The following is a 16,949-nucleotide window of genomic DNA, read 5'->3' as shown; positions in this document are numbered from 1 at the left end:
ATTGCATTTAACTGCAGGTTGCTTCCAGATGGCAAGAAGTGAAGTCTGTTCTGGTAGATGACTTTATTGGCACTGGGACTGAACAAATTTTATTGCTTTTTAAGAACGAATCCAATACAGATAGTTTAAGTACATTCATTATAACCGATTTGGGAGAGGTCAGCTATGAAGTAAGTTCAGTTTACCTTTTCTTACCCATTGAGTACATGCTAATGAAATTTCATTAACAGAACCTCAATATATTAATAGAAATATTTCTGCAAAGTGAAGCTGTAGATATGCTATCAAATCCCCTTAAATTTGAATTTGAATTCAATTCCTTATGATTTTAATAGTGAAGTTATAACAAACAAGAATCTATTGAAATAACTGTCTGACTTGACGTGACAGTCAATAATAGAAGATCTTTAGGGAAATTAAAATAATGCTGCTGAAAAGGCTTCGTGTTGGTACTTCATATAGCAACACTCGCTACACTGTTTATTTTCTGATCAACCAAAGACACTTAATTAAGAGCCTGACACTTGTTAATTAACCTCTCATAAATTGGTCTTTGCAATATTTACAATTAACCTCTAATTTCATTTGGTAGATAAGATTTTTTTTTTATTATTGCACATTATGGTTCTTGTGGCTTCGTAATTTCTCATCACAGATTCTTCTATAATTGTATGTCAATAAGCTGCATCTTGCTTTCAGCTGGTAGACTAATGTTTTCTTTTCTTTAGAGCACCATCAATTGTAAAGAGGATTTTCCTCCTACGGAAGAAGTACAAGAGAATGGTTTTCTTACCATCCAAGCTCTCGAAGCAAGGTTACAGGTTTGCATTCTGTGGCACTCTCTGTATTTCCTAATATGTAAATTGCTGAGGAGGCGGTGGCTTTTTTGTTTTGTTTTTGCTTTTGTTGTTTTGTTTTTGTTTTTTTAAATCAGAAGTAAAATTCTATTGAGGAAAATAGAAAAGAGCATAAACTCTAGCATGTCAAGGGTAAAAGTGCAATTAGGCAGGCCAAAAAAATATTTGGAGATCAAATAGCAAAACACACAGACACTAACAACAAATTTAAGTGCATCAGAAGCAGCAACCTGCCAAACAATCAATTGGGCTACTAGACAATCGAGGTGTTAATTGAGTACTCAAGGAAGGCACAGCCATTGCAGAGAGGCTAAATGAATTTTTTGCATCAATATTCACTGCAAGGGATGTGAAGGAGATTTCCATACCCAAGCCATTCTTTTTATGTGACAAATCAGAGGAACCATCCCAGACTAGAGATGGTCAATAGAGGTGGTTTTGGAACAAATTGATAAATGGTAATAAGTCACCAGTATTTACCCAAGAATTTCAAAGGAACTGAAATATGAAATTGCAGAACTACTAATACGGTATGTAATTAGTTGCTTAAATCAGCCTCTGTCTCAGATGACTGGAGGATAACTAAAGTAATTCAGTTTGTTTTTAAAAAGGCTCCAGAGCTGATCCTGGAAATTATAGACTGGCAAGCCTAACTTCAGTACCAGGTAAATTGCTTGAAATTATAGTAAAGAATAGGAATTATCAGACACATAGATGAACATAATATGTTGGGGAAGAGTCAACACGTCTTTTGTAAACAGAAATCATGCCTCATCAATCTATTAGAATTCTTTGAAGGTGTCATCGACAAGCCTGTGGACAAGGATGATCTGGTTGATCCAGTGTACTTTCAGAAAGCCTTTGATGAGGTTCCTCACCAAAAGCTCTTAAGCAAAATTGGCAGTCATGGGATAAGAGGGAAAGTCCTATCATGGATCAGTAACTGCTTAAAAGATAGGAAACAAAGGGTAGGAAGAAATGGTCAATATTCACAATAGGAAGAGGTAAATAGTGAAGTCCCCCAAGAATCTGTACTTGGACCTGTGCTATTTAACACATTCTAAATGATCTGGGAAAGTGGATAGTGAGGTGGCAAAGTTTTGGAGACGATACAAAATTACTAAAGATAGTTAAGTCGAAAGCTGACTGTGAAGAGTTACAAAGGGATTGTATAAGACTGGGTGACAAAATTGCCAATGAAATTCAGTATTGATAGGTGAAAACCATACAGAATGATAAGATCTAAATTAGCCTTTACCACTCACAGAAAAGATCTTGGAGTCATTATGGAGTCAAGTCTCTGAAATCATCTGCTCAATGTGCAGCAGCAGTCAAAAAAGCTAACAGTTTTAGGAACTGCTAGGAAAGGGGTAGAAAATGAAACAGTAAATATCATAATGCCATTTTGTAAATCCATGGTATGCCCCCATCTTGAGTACTGCATGCAGTTCTGCTCATCCTGTTTCAAAAAAGATTTATTAGAATTGGAAAAAGTACTGAGAAGGGCAACAAAAATTATTAGGGCTATGGCACAGTTTCTGTATGAGGAGAGATTAAAACTATTAAGACCGTTCAGTTTAGAAAAGAGATGACTAAGGAGGGATATGAAAGAGGTCTATAAAATCATGAATGCTGTAGAGAAAGTGAATAAGAAAGTGTTGTTTACCCCTTCTCATAACACAAGAACTAGGGGTCATTCAATGAAATTAATAGGCAGCAGGTTTAAAACAAACAAAAGGAAGTACTTACTCACACAACACCCAATCAGCATACCCATTGCCAGGGGATGTTGTAAAGGCCGAAAGTATAACTGGGCTCAAAAAAGAATGAGATGTTCATGTGGAGTAGGTCCATCAATGGCTATTAGCCAAGCTGGTCAAGGATGCAACCCCAAGCTCTTGGTATGCCAAAGTCTCTGATTGCAAGAAGTTGGGACTAGATGACCAGGGATGAATCATTCAATAGTTACTCTGTTCTGTTAATTCCCTCTGAAGCATCTGGCATTAGCCGCTGTCAGAAGACAGGATACTGGGCTAGATGGACTGTTGGTCTGACCCCAGTATGGCCATTCTTACGTTGTATGCCTGTTGTAGAACACAAGTTAAATTTATGCCAAAAAAAGCAGAAAATAATTTCTACTGTTAATTGTATCATATAGTATTGTGCAGGGAGAAATAAATATTAAATATTCTGTTTTTGCATCAGTGGTGGTCCATATTTCATTACTCTGTTAGCCAAGTAATCTTCATTGTCTTTCCTCACATACCTTACTACAGGTTGTATTTGTGTACCTGAGAGCAGAACTTGAACCTACTAAATTGCAAATGTTCTTGCATCAGAAACAAAACCAGTGGTATGGAAATTTATAAAATTTCTGTGCAATAGAAAAAAATCACGTTTTCAGAGAATTTACTTGTTTCCAACTTAAATCCAGAAAATAAAGGAATTTGGGGGTAATTTTGAAATTAGTCTATCAAAATACCTAAGACCATCACAGTGGCCATTATATACACACTGTGTTTAAATACCAACTTAATATTTGAATGGTTACTCTTGTTGCTTGAGTTTCTTTTCTGGCAGGGCAATCGTAGGCTCTCTAAATAGTGATAGTTTGCCCTGAGAGAAAGGAGGTCACAGTGGTCTCTTAGCTTTTGCACATGCCTAGCAGTCAAGTGATTTGGGTCCTCATTCTGTTTTTCATTCCGACTTGGTCTCTGACCATGGACGGGACAATTAACCTCTTGATGATATTTTCCCATGTGTCAGCAGCTGATTTGTGGGGGTAGGCTTGCGAAACACGTAAGCAAAAGTAAAATGCCTAAACAGAATTGACTAAGAAAAATAATGCAAGCATGAGGGGTAATTTTCCAAAGTCCAGAACACATCCAGTTTCTTCAGTTCTATCTCCTCAGCTTTCTGTTGGAACCTTATGGCCACCATCTTATTCCTCTTTCATAAGCTCCAGTAATGTTATGGTGAAGAAAATTTGGTGTGCCTGGAGTCCTCAGAGTTCCTTGATTTTTCTCTCCCCCACACCCTCTCATTCTTTCAATCTGACTCTGTGATAGATATGGCTCAGAATCTGTAGAATTATTTGATGATCTCATTCTAAAAGAAAATTACCTTACTGTTCTTGGTTATTATATGACCCCTTCACTGTGGTATGAGTACTTATATCCATGCTTAATTTATGAGAATTATCACAAGTATTTGTTCTACCTGTTAACTTTTCAAGCTAAGATACACTCCTGGAGTGGCTCTGTGATCTTCTGAGATTGCAAGGGGTATTTTTAGGTAATAGTTTGCTCATCTTGCCTCAGAGGATCACTTATGTTGTGTTCTATAGTTTTCTGCTATTATAAGCCCTGCTCAACATATATGAAGCCACTGGTAAAGATAATGAAGCAGTCTGCACTGTGATTTATTTCTTTTGTTGTATGTGTAGTGGTACGTAGATGCCCTAATCAGGTCAGGACCACATTGTACTCATAATGTGATATAAGCTGTATGTAGGTGCAACATATGCTCATCAACCTTTGATGATGCAGGGCTTTATTTTCCCCATTTCTAGTCTAGATAGTGGTTTAGGTGAGTGCTGGCCACAGAAAAAAATGCTTATAGAAAAATATATCCATAGGGTAATCTTTGCATAAGCCCCAAAAGTAGCCTGGACCCTTGAAGCTTTATTGGTCAGTACCTTCCTGTCTGGCCACTGAAGTTTTATAGGTGCCTCCTTCCTGTCTCTCCTACTTTCTCGAAGGCAATAATCTTTGCTTTGAGCCTCATGGACCCATTGACTCCTCCCAAGTAAGATTCTTTATACTGAAAATTTCCTTTTGAGTGCTTTTTGATCTTCATAGACCTGCAATCTAGATAGAGAACCCTGGGATTGTAAAATTTCCATCCTCCTGCTGATTATTATTTTATATAATGTAATTGGCAACTTTGTCTCTTGCTCGAGTGTAGATTTCATCGCCAGTCATGAAATGCATCATTTTTACCAGAAAAGTCCCAGGGCTTCATTTACACTAGAGGGAAATGACCTATGTGAAACACACAAGACTAATTCCTATTCAAAACATTGCTCTCCACTTTGAAATTCTGTGCATCTTAATTTCTTAGATTAGTATTATTGGACAAGTTTTAGAGATCCTACTCTCAACTTAAAGGCATTTCACTGTTTGGATGTAACATGATAACTTTTGAATACCACATTGATTAATTCCAAAATCTCAGGGAATTTCTAGGCCTCGAGAGACAGAACCCTATTACTTTGGGCCGGGGGGCAGGGGAGGATGAAGAATCAGAAAACTGGAAGGGGGAAAATGGAGGACCCGTGGAGCCCTTGGAATATGTTTAGCAGAGCCATAGCTTCAAGCACCTCTGCAATTGTCTATAGATCAAATTTCAGTAAAAGCTTTATTTGGCATGTTAGGGGAATGGGGCAGAGAGGGGCGTGCCAGTTAGTAAAAATTCCAGTTAGTTATACTTACCGATGGAATACCAATTTTCAAATAATTAGAATACAATAAAATGAATAAGGTATAAAATAGTGTACAGGTACTCACCAATCACAGATTATTAGGGTTGGAAGGGACCTCAGGTGATCATCTAGTCCAACCCCCTGCTCAAAGCAGGACCAATCCCCACTTCCCTAAATAGCCCCCTCAAAGATTGAACTCACAACCCTAGGTTTAGCAGGCCAATGCTCAAACCACTGAACTATCCAGTAGTAGTACTATACTGCAGAGTAGTTGATTTCTTGAAGCACTTAAGTGAATACAGGTAAAGTTTTCTATACAGTAGTGTTATCTTATGACACTACATATCACAATGGGCAGCGCATGGCATGTACCCAGATCACTAAAAATAATCTTAACACTAAAATGATACTGAACATAATTTAATCTTTGATTAAGAAGGCACTTCAGGAACTTGCAGTGCCTCAGGGTCGTCATGATCAACATCCATTATCATTGTAGATGTAGAAGGTGTAAGAGATTGGGCTGAATCTGTAATGATCCTATGACATACCCTGGAAGCTGCTTTTTTGAATAAGTCCCTGATATCAGCTTGCTTACTTGTCTTCTGCCTCTTTTGCATAAAAACAGAGTGCAGAATATGCAATTGCATAACCTGGGCACTATACTAGTCCCAGTTACTAGGCTAAAGATTTGTATTGGGAGATATTGGAAATGCCAGTTAATGGAGCTTTCTGGCTGATAAAGTGCTGGATAACACAATTTTTACTATAGTTGGTTGATAGCACCAATTAGGGATATGTTTGCTGGAAAGTTACTATCTCACCTCTGCCCATTGTCCCAAAACAGTTTAACATGTTGATATCCTATGTTCAAATAAATGTTAGTCTCTAAGGTGCCACAAGTACTCCTGTTCTTTTTACTGATACAGACTAACACGGCTGCTACTCTGAAAGATATCCTAAAGGACATATCTCCCAGATAGAAAAAAGAGAAATAATGGTGGGTGAAAAGAGGTGCCCACAGGGATCCTGGCAAGAAGGGAAAAAGGGGGAGTGGACCCTGGTATAGAGTTGAAGGGGGGAAATGGAGAGAGACTGGGGAATGCAGGTGCGCATAGCATCTAGAATAGAGGAGTCACAGAGTCTTTGGGGGAATGAGAAATGGACACATAGAGCCCTTGGCATGAGGATGGTGAAGGGTTTGGGGTGAGTTCCTGAAATAGAAAGGGATGTGAAGGTTCCAAACAGGGAGCTTAGGAGCAAGAGTGGGGCAGGGTGCATGGAGTTCGGTCTGCAGAAACAACTAAGCGAATGAACCCCTACTTTTATATCTTCACACCTTACCCTTTTGAAAAGATAGCTGTGTCCTGAATCTTGTCTAAAATGTTCTTGATGCTCTTCTAGAAAGCAGGACAGAAGTGAAGACACAGCAAAGAGTTTACTAAACAAATACTTGAATACTGCTGCTTTGTCATGAGGCAGAGCACATTCAGACTTCTGTGCCAAGATTTCTGGAGAAAAAGCATAGAAGATGCAAATTTGAGTTCAATAATTTATCATGCTTTACAGTTTAAATTAGATTACCAGAGAGTCCCACTCTTTATTACTTCTTCAGGCTGAGCTGCACACACCACACATTCCTCCATTGACTCTCCCGCCTCTGTGTGCTCCATGACCCTTCAGTCTTCCTCCAGACCATTCTTACTCATTTCATTCCTGTCCCGGAGATAGGTGCATTCAGGGTGTCATCAAACTCTAATGTGATGATGGGCAGAGCTGAGATTATGCCAGAAGGCTGAATAGCTGCCATCAAATGTTTTTTTGATCTATAGACGATTAAAGAGGTGGTTGAAGTGGCTAAGTTTACTAACTAGATGCAAGGGACTTCATGGGTCCTTTGCTTCCCCTTCTCTTCTCTCCACCCTTTCTGGTTTTCACCAAAATACTAGATGTCTGCCAATTTCTGCCTAGAAGACTCCAGGCAATTTTGAAATTGATCAGATGGGGCATTCAGAAGTTATCATGTTAAATAGAGAGAAATGCTATCAAGTTAAGTGTAAGGTCTTTGTTCAGTCAATAATCCCTACCAAAACAGGCAAAAAGGACTTTCTATTTAGATAGGAAAAGTGAATCAGGAAGAGATGACTAATTATTTGTGTGGACCTGTGATTTTTTTGAGGATCCATAAGACTATCTTAAAGCCAAGATACTTTAGGCACTTTTTTTTTTTTTTAAACCTTAGGCACTTAAGTTTGTTTTGTCAACAAAGTGGCCTGATTTTCAAAACATGAATTTCAGTGCCTAACTTCAGGCATCTTATTTTTTTAAAATCTTGACTTAAATGTCTAGAGTGGAATGTAAACCTGAAAGGCCTAAAGGCACCTCCATTTATACTTTGCTGACTTAAGTCTAATCGCCATCCTTTTTTATACCCCACAGGCTGGTTGCACTTCTGTTCGGGAACTACAGCAGCATTTACGGCTCAAGGAGAAGGTTCTTTTTGAATCTTGCTGCGCATTAATAGATCTTGTCCAAGAGCGAGAGCATATCCTACCAACTGCAGAAGAGGTAAAAAAGATTGTGTTGTCATGGTTTCTATATTTTTTCAAAATGAAATATGATCTATTTTAACTGGAGATGGGTATATAGTAGAAAACTGACTTTTCAGTTGTGGGTTGAAAAGGTGACAGACTTAAGGAAACTGACTCTTTAGTATATTGCCCTAGATATGCTGAATATTCAATTAACTTGTACTAGAGCATCTCTGTTTTAGGGTGTCTCAAGACTCACTTTTCAGTCAATGTCTAGCTAATTAATAGTTTTAGGTACCAAAAGCTATTAAGAAATTAAGAGGGTAATAGGGCAAGACAACTTCTGATCACATAAGCCAGTTGGGTTATGCGACAGTCCAGGGTTGTTGAAGTATATAATCAGTTTCACAATGGAAGGATTAATTTTGAGTTTCTTAATGCATTTGAGGAGTTCATGGCAAAGCACAGTTAGATAAACACATCTTACATTTATTATAGAGGATAGAATTAGTTTCTGTAGATTTCCATTAATACTTCAGGTATAACACATTCCAGGTAAATTTCTGTTTCATCCTCATGACCAGCTGAATACTTTTTGATAATCAGGAAAGTAAAAACACTTAGTTACTGTAGTAAAAGAATTATACTATATGCACTTCAGTTATTTAAACAGATATTTTTTCTGTAAGGAAGGTCTTGTTTCGCTCTGGGATGATACAGAAAATCTTCATCCTCTTGGTAAAAAGAAGACATTGACATCTGAGGTTCCAGAATATCTCATAGAGAAATTATGGCAACGTGTGGTGGATGATAGTTTGGTAATTGGAATAAAATTAACAGAATCACCTAACCTGTAAGTAAATACATTCTAATAAATTAGTCTATAAATTGGATCCTGCAGTTACAAAGTTAAAAATTGGACTTGTAACTTTCTATCTTTAGAAATCTATATTTTTATGTTATAAACCAGGAGTGGTCAAACTTACTTACCCTCTGGGTCACATATGACAATTTTCAGAAGTTCAAGAGCTGAGACGCACCTGCTGGGGCTCAAGGCTTCATTCCTGCACGGTGGGAGGGTCTCGGAACTTCAGCCACAGGGGAGGCACCTGCCAGGGCTCAAGACTTCAGCCCTGCAGGGAGGGTGATCTTGGGGCTTCAGCTGTGCGGGAGACGTTTGCCCAGGCTCAGGGCTTCATCCCTGTTCCTGCTGAAGCCACTAGCCCTAGCAGACATGCCCCGTTTGGGCTGAAGCCCCAAGACCCTCCTCCCCATTGGACAGAAGCCAAAGACGCATAGGGTTTCCTGATCTTTGCCAGATTTTGCTGGTCCCACTCAGTCACATGATGGCGCCAGGCCCACTCTCTGCATGGCAGTTGCTGGAGCTGGCAAGCTGGGAGCTATATATGTAGGGAGAGGTAGCGACAAACAGCTGAGAGCTGCAAGGAGAGCTACTGCTTTTGCTGCTGCCTCTCCCTGCAGAGCTAACATCTGGAAGCTGCGGGGAGGGGCAGCTGAGAGTAAGGGGGGAAGCATGTCGGCGTGGTGGGGGGGTGAATCAAACTGTTGCGAGGAGAGGGAACAAACCTTTTAGATTGTGGCCCTCCACTAGAAGGCACCAGTTGTCTCTGGCAGAACCTCTAGTTCCACCACCCTACCGCAGGGCAAATGCCCTGATCTCCCCCTGAGCCTGGTGTATGGAGAATAGGGAGGGGAAGAGGGGACGTGGGGAGCTCCACAAGCTGCACTTAAACTGTAAAAGAGCCATGGATTAGCAACCCCATTATAAATTTAAATAAATTTTAAACTACATAGGAAGCAAGAAAACTGAACGTAATTATACACTACCTATGTGCAATGTGGCTACATCAATGCTAAAAGTTCCTTAACGTTTGCATTTCTGGATTTATTTTTCATTGTACCCTTACTGCTGCCTTAGCATAGTTCCTTCAGTAAATCTAAAAATGTTTGTTTCTGTTTCCTTTCTTGGCAAGAGTCCATGTCATTTTTAAGGGAAAAGTACAGTAGAAAATATTGCAGACTTTTTGTTGACCTTAACATTTGTAACATCTGGCCACGTGACATGCATCCAGATACTCCGTGTTAGTCTTCTAAATTGAATTATGTTACAGTTTGGTGTGAAGTCAAATAAAAATTTGGTATTCCCACATGATTTAAATCAAGTGTAAATAAATTTGTAGCAGTTCCTGTATGTATAAATAAATTAAATAAAACTAACTTTCTTTAAAACGGCTTGTTTATTCTGTTATGTATCTTCATTTTCATAGTTAGTTGAACATTTTCCATCCCTAGAGGGTGCTCACTAATATCACTTATGTTCTAGAAAAATATAATTAGCAAGTATTTAATTTGAAAACTTGGTTTAAAGTAAATACTTCAAACTCATGAACTTGACACAGGAACATATATTGCTTGTTAGAGGCAGCGCTCTCACCTTTTGACCTATGTATATTCCCACAAGCAAGGTAGAAGAAGTTCAAAAAGTTACACTTTAGGAGGATGCCACTGAAAATGTGTCCAATGACTGAGAGAACTGACCTGCTAAGCCCTTTAGCCACTGTGCCTGAGTGATAGGTATGGTCTCTCTCAACTGCCAGATTGCTATACTTTATTTAAAAAAAAAACAAAAAAAAAAAACTTCATCTTCATCTGTAAGAGCCACTGGGGGAAGAGATTGTCTTCACTTTTAAGTTTTAATTTTTAGCTCTGATGGTAGTAATTTTGTATTTAACATAGTAATTGTTTTTAATGGGACCACGGAATATTTAATTAGTGATACCTATGTCTAAGAACATTTCCCCTTCCTTTTGAGCAAAATTGCAATGTTGTATTGTAGCATAAGATGTTACCTCACTGCAAAGAAAACTCTTAAACATGAGTCTTTTAAATCTGACTTATACCTTGAAGCTTAGTTGACTGACGAAATTAACAAAAACATTGTTTCAAGTCATTTAAGGGCCCTTGTGAGAGAACAGTACATAGTTATATTAAAATGAATAGAGCATTTCACAAATTTCACAGAGCACTATATCATATCTGTTAAGTTAAATAGTGTAGTAATTTAGAATCTTAATTTGAAATTCACTCGCTATTTGAACAAAACTACATGGACATTTCTAAAATTAAGTATGGAGTAGCAGAAGGGCCCTATCCTTCAACAGATTTTAAAGAAGGAAAGAATGTTGCTGTTCTGCATGTTAGGTATCCTTGTACTGCATTATAAGTAAATATACTTTTTAAAACAAATTTTAAAAATAAACTTATTCATCTACACAAACTTGTGACTGGGATTTTCAGTGACATCTAAGAGAATTAAGCACAGAGATCCTATTAACTTCCAATAGGAATTGGACACCTAGCTTCTGTAGGCTCCTCCGAAAATCCCAGCCTGTGTTTTCGAAACCTAACTCCATGCATACTGTGTTGGGTAAAGTATATGCTGAAATGTACTTTCAAAGTTCTTACCAGACACCTTTGCACTATCACGTGAATTAGTCTGAAAGTATGTTAAAGATTTTTGATCAGTTCATCTGTTCTTTGGTAATTCGGCTGACAGTATAAAATCTTGACTCTCCAAGAGGTTAAAGCACTAACTGTCAGTTCGCATCTTTGCAAAGCTTTGATTATATTTGTCTGACTATAAAATGTGAATTTGAAGTACAATAATGTTGTATGGGTTTTACAGGTCACTGAATGATGTCAGCTTATCCCTGGTAATGGAGCATGACTTCACTTCAGTTTCTCCAGTTATTGAGTGTCAGAGTAAAATAGTTAAACTGAATAAGACTTTCTCAGCATTGTCTATCTCCTCATGCCAAATGGAACCACAACCAAAAAGGATAAAATTGGACTTCCATAGCAAGAATGATCTGAAAAAAGAGTACCCTGAAAGACTTAAAATTCTGTCAGATGGGGCAAAGACGTTTGTTGCTGTTACCCGCCTTTCACCGCTGCTGGCATTCCGTGATATATGTTGTGTGATACTACTGCATGCTAACAAGAGAAAATATCAAGATGGCAACCTGCAGGAAAGCAGGCAACTGACTTTACTATGTGGGAAAATTTCATTATGTCTGGAAGATATTTCAAGTGGAAAATATTCAGTAAATTTGCTAAGAAATAATAATCATTCTACAGGTAAATATGTAATGCATCGACTTGTTCACATTAGTCATAAGAGCTGGTTAATTTAATATCCTCATCTTTGTTTTCAAGCCATATTTTCATTTTTTCATGTTGTGATCATTTTTATCAAAATATGTATAATTTCATTACAAAGTCTGTCATGAATTAGAAACTGACTGAGACAGAAAACGGTAGGAAAAATGTGTTCTCAATGTGGAAAAATGTTAAGTGAGTTGCTCCCAGATTCTGTACTAGGTTTAGTGTTTAAATATATTTAGTGATCTTAAAAAGGTGGAGAGCAGTGCACAATTTGGAGGTAACATAAAATTTAGATTCTTTATTTAGAAAAGACTGAGGAACTTCAAAGAGATCTAACAAAACTAAGTCAGTTGGCATGGTGATGGTAGATGATGAATAATATATCCTGGAAAGGTAATATATCCTGGAAAGAATAATTTGAACGTCATATAACTTGAGCTAGTTGAGGAATTTCTGGTTTGAGAAATTTTGACACTTTGAAATTTGGTTGTGTTCCATATTGGAACACAACAAATTTTTTCAAAACTTCTTGTGACCTGAAAATTCTGAAAAAATGTCATTTCAGAAATGCTGACGTGGTATTTCCAAAATAAAATGTAGTCTCCCATCCAACTGCTGTCGTGTGAAAAATGAGATTGTCAGTTTTACTCAGCAGCTGCCTGGCTCCCAGGCCTGCTCAGGATGTACTGTGCTGGGGCAGCCCTGCCATGGAAAGTGCCCCAAAGTTGCAAACCGTGGGAGCTCATTCCAGGCTCCCAGCTCCATGACAGAAAACATTGGAAGTCCTGAGATCCCTGGCTTCAGCCAGGATTCTCCAGTCTGGCAGGCTCCCTGCCATGGCACCAGGAGCAGAGACTCAATTAATCCCTCCACAGCAGGAAGCCTGGAAATCCTGAGAGTCCTCAGGGCTTTCAGGCTACTGGCAGGAATCCTGGGAACCCTGACATAGTGGGGCTGCTCTGGAACCACGGACTCTGGAATCCTGGGATTCATGATCTGTATGGCACAGCTCCCCAGCAGCTGACCAAGTGAGTAGGCAGGGAACCAGGCAACTGTCTGTGATTTGGCAAATGCTGATCAAAAGGTTGTTGAACTTGACTCACTTTCACAAGAAATTTCAGGTTTGGCAAACCAGTGTATACAGTTTTGACTGAAATTTTCTTACCAGCTCTGCTTAAACTTTGCCAGGATCAAAATAACCGTAATCCACTTTTCTGTTCAATGCACATCATTTATTTTTTGATCATCAATGTTTAGGATATCAATTTTACATATAATGATGTTATCCCATTATAAATCAATGCCTTCTCCCTGAATACTGCATTCAATTCTGGTCGTCTTCTCACAAAAAAAATGTAGCAGAAATAGAAGATGCCCAGAGACAAATGACATCTCTAGAGGCATGGAAAGACTTCTACATGAGTAGAAATTGAAAAGGCTGAGATTTTCTTAATTTAGAGGAATTAAATAAGGGGATGATGGGATAGGAAAGAGGTATACAAAGAGAGAATGATATACAGAAGGTAATTTGGGAGCTCCAGTTTATTCTTGTTTAATAGAGGAACAAGGGGCACCAATTTTAAAACTCATTCTTCAAAAGAAGCTGACAAGTTTATATGGCTAATCTTAGAGCTTGCTCTGAGGAGGAGAGGGGGAGCAAAATGTCTTTAAAGGTACAGACTCCGCTGCTTATCTCCTCTAAGTATGAGATATTTAACTTTCATATATACAATTTATATAAAAAAATATTTTTCCTAACTAAATAACTAACAAAACATTTTGAAATTACCTCATACCACTAAAACAATTGAAGAAACTCCTATTCAGAAATGCAGCCATACCTCTAAAACCATTTTAGAATCAGACCTCCCTCTCTAGTGATAGTTATCTCTCGTCTCTCTCTCAATCAGCTGCAGGGAATCCAAAATTCTCTGTCATCTCTGAAGGCAAAGCCAGGGAAGACGAAACTGTTTAGGAGCTACTGTGTCAATAGCCAAGGTCCACCAATCACACTAATATCACGTAGGCTATTGATAAGTCTCTTGGCAAACCAATGTTTTTCCCTACAACTCTCTAATATCCAGGAGGCCCATAGCAAGCATCCAGGTCAGCTGACAAAGAACCCCAGTAAGGGGTGGGATGGGAATTCCCTGGGGAGGGCTGGATGCTTTGGTAGACTTGTGAGGTGAAGTAGAATCCAAGGGTGATCGTTTTTGATGTAAGATCAAGCAAGAGGGACATACCATTGCTAGGTAAGCAAGGTAGATATCATTTGTGACCATGGAAACATTGAAACTTCCCAATTCCAGCTTTCTTGAAATAGCAGTAAAAAAAGAGATACTGAAATCTGAAAGAAAAACACATTTTGATCAGTATTTAACTAGTAAAATACGCCTCTGGCCCGATATAACGCAACCTGATATAACACAAATTCGGATATAACGTGGTAAAACAGCATTCCAGGGGAGGGGCAGGACGGGGCTGTGCACTCCGGTGGATCAAAGCAAGTTCGATATAACACAGTTTCACCTATAACTCAGTAAGATTTTTTGGCTCCCGAGGACAGCATTATATTGGGGTAGAGGTGTATTTAAATACTTAAATTTAATACCCTTTCACATTTTTTCTCTTACAGGCACCATGGAAGATATATTTTCTATTCTTGCAGTATCTCTCAAATTCTCCTTTCAGATTGTCTCATCAGACTGCACACTGACTCCAGTGAACATGTGGCTTCTGTCACAAATGGGGTGTATGCCAATCAAGGAATGCCCTGAAAATATGTTTTGTCATAAATTGGGAAGTCTGCATGGCACTGTCTTTAACTGGAATCTAAAAACTCCATTTGAAGGAACTTTAACATTGTTTTGCAGGTAATAGTAGTTGAAAAGCTTATGGAATACCAAGACCTATGTGATAGGTTCCCTCTGTGGTGCTACCTGCAGCTGGGGTACCACTGAGCCCGCTGATCCACCATTCTGGGCTCCCTCTCACACTGTACTGTTGTGACAAGCTGCAAAGCCCTCCGGCCTGCACTTTCACCAGCATTCATACAGGTACGGACACACCCAGCTGCAGTTACACACAGGCTCTCTAACCACCAGATTACCAGCCTGGGACCCCAGAGCAGTACCATCCTGCCCTGGTCAAATCTGGCCAGTATAAGGGTTTAATACCCGGTCCACCTCTCCCTCAGTGTGAGGAGAACAATGCACACTTGTGGTAACCAAGCGAGAGATTTTTTCCCCCAAGCACTCCAGTCAAAGCTCACTGATTTAGATTAAAACAAAACAAGTTAATAAACTACAAAAGAGAGATTTTTTTAAGTGATGTATAAGGGATAGCAAACAGATCAAAGCAGATTACCAACAAAAGAAACAAAAAACACAAACTAAGCTTAATATACTAGATAGATTGGATATGAATTAGCAGAGTCTCACCATAAAAGATGATACAAGCAGGCTTCAGATTTTTAAGGGGCAAGCTGCACTTGCTTCACAGCTTGGAATGCCCAGGTGTTTCATTCACAGGCTAGAAATCCCTTTAGCCTGGGTCCAGCACTTTCCCCCAGCTCGGTCTTTGTTCCTCAGGTGTTTCCAGGTGTAGTCTTGTGTGGGGACTGAAGAAGACCAGATGATGTCACTCCCTGCCTTATATAGCTTTTGCATATGGTGGGAATCCTTTGTTCCAAAGCTTGGTTCCTAGCCCAGTCTGTGGAGAAATACTAACATTCCAAGGTGGAGTTCGGCATCATAGGGCCTGGTCACATGTCCTTGTAGAGTCATAGCAGCCATCATTCACAGGCTGTCTAACGTTCTCAGGATAGCTCACCAGGTGAGTGATAAGCTTCTCCTAAGGCTTGTTATCCCTAATGGCTCATTGCTCTGAATAGGCCCTTCTCAACGAGCTATCTAGACTGAAAGTATCTTGTCTAGTGGGCATTACCCAGGTGTAAGTACGTTTGAAATATAGATGCATAGTATATATAACTTCAGATACAAAAATGATACAGCATACATGCAATGATATATATGATTTTAAGAAATCATATTCAGCAAATCATAACTTTTCCAGTGCCACCTCACATGGCTTATCTTGCAAAAAATACATCAGAATTATGCTATGATCATATAGCAATATGACTATGAAGAATATGAGGTGCACTGTCATATCCTCTATAACTTGAGTTTGAGGCAGAATATCATTTTTTCATTGTAATTATCTTGCCATAGTATAATATGAATAGCATAGCAGTGACAGCCATTTAGGACTATTTTTAAATTACCATCCTGTGCCTATTAGTAGATCTGATTGGATTACCTTTTGCAATCATTTGTGCTCTGCCCAGACACCTGGGCATAAAATCAAAGTATATACAGGACTAATGCTATTTAATATGTCAAAATTTACAGTTCCATGTACGTGCAATAATGTATGTTCAGCAACTTTAAGGGTTGTCTTTGCTTACTACCCTTGGAAAATAATACATGTCTCTGAGTCATATCTCTGGCTAGATTCCCTTGGCACTAGGAGTTGGAATCTTCTCACTGCTAACCATAGATCTTCAGTAAACAGATGAAGTTTAGCAGTTTGCAAGCTTTCCTGTAGGGTTTCTTATATGCAAACTTCATGAGGCAGTTTGGAGAGTGAAAATATCTGCAACTCTCATGAGTTCCCTACTTTTTTCAGTTTATAGCAGTTCAGTTTGAATTGCAAGATTGTCAATTCAGGAAAGTCCTGAATTTCACTAAAAGGTAGTAATATAACTCTTATTTAAATAAAACTAAATTTGCCCTTATCTTTAACACTGTGATTAAAAATAAGAAATCTACAAACGATGATCCGATCATTAACCATTTTTTCACTTAACACCTCAAAGTGACTTTTAATTCA

The 16,949-nt window shown here is 38.7% G+C and overlaps 1 protein-coding gene across 3 annotated transcripts in view; it reads left to right on the top strand.

The window, feature by feature from the left end:
* The window catches only part of FANCB (FA complementation group B), a 34,497-nt gene that overhangs the window by 15,081 nt on the left and 2,467 nt on the right, over positions 1–16,949 (top strand). For 2 of the 3 annotated variants that reach the window (XM_030573289.1, XM_030573298.1), the window contains 6 exons: positions 18–170; positions 729–821; positions 7,780–7,908; positions 8,561–8,724; positions 11,578–12,029; positions 14,692–14,929. In XM_030573289.1, the coding sequence (XP_030429149.1) occupies positions 18–170; positions 729–821; positions 7,780–7,908; positions 8,561–8,724; positions 11,578–12,029; positions 14,692–14,929 (1,229 nt within the window). Of the gene's footprint in view, positions 1–17; positions 171–728; positions 822–7,779; positions 7,909–8,560; positions 8,725–11,577; positions 12,030–14,691; positions 14,930–15,646; positions 15,891–16,949 lie in introns of all 3 variants that reach the window. The other variant, XR_004001682.1, reaches the window with a different exon arrangement.

The sequence above is a fragment of the Gopherus evgoodei genome, chromosome 1, assembly GCF_007399415.2.
Source record: "Gopherus evgoodei ecotype Sinaloan lineage chromosome 1, rGopEvg1_v1.p, whole genome shotgun sequence".
Lineage (NCBI taxonomy): Eukaryota > Metazoa > Chordata > Testudines > Testudinidae > Gopherus > Gopherus evgoodei.
The sequence above is the reverse complement of the archived record's forward strand: the minus strand, read 5'-3'. Positions and strand labels throughout refer to the sequence as shown.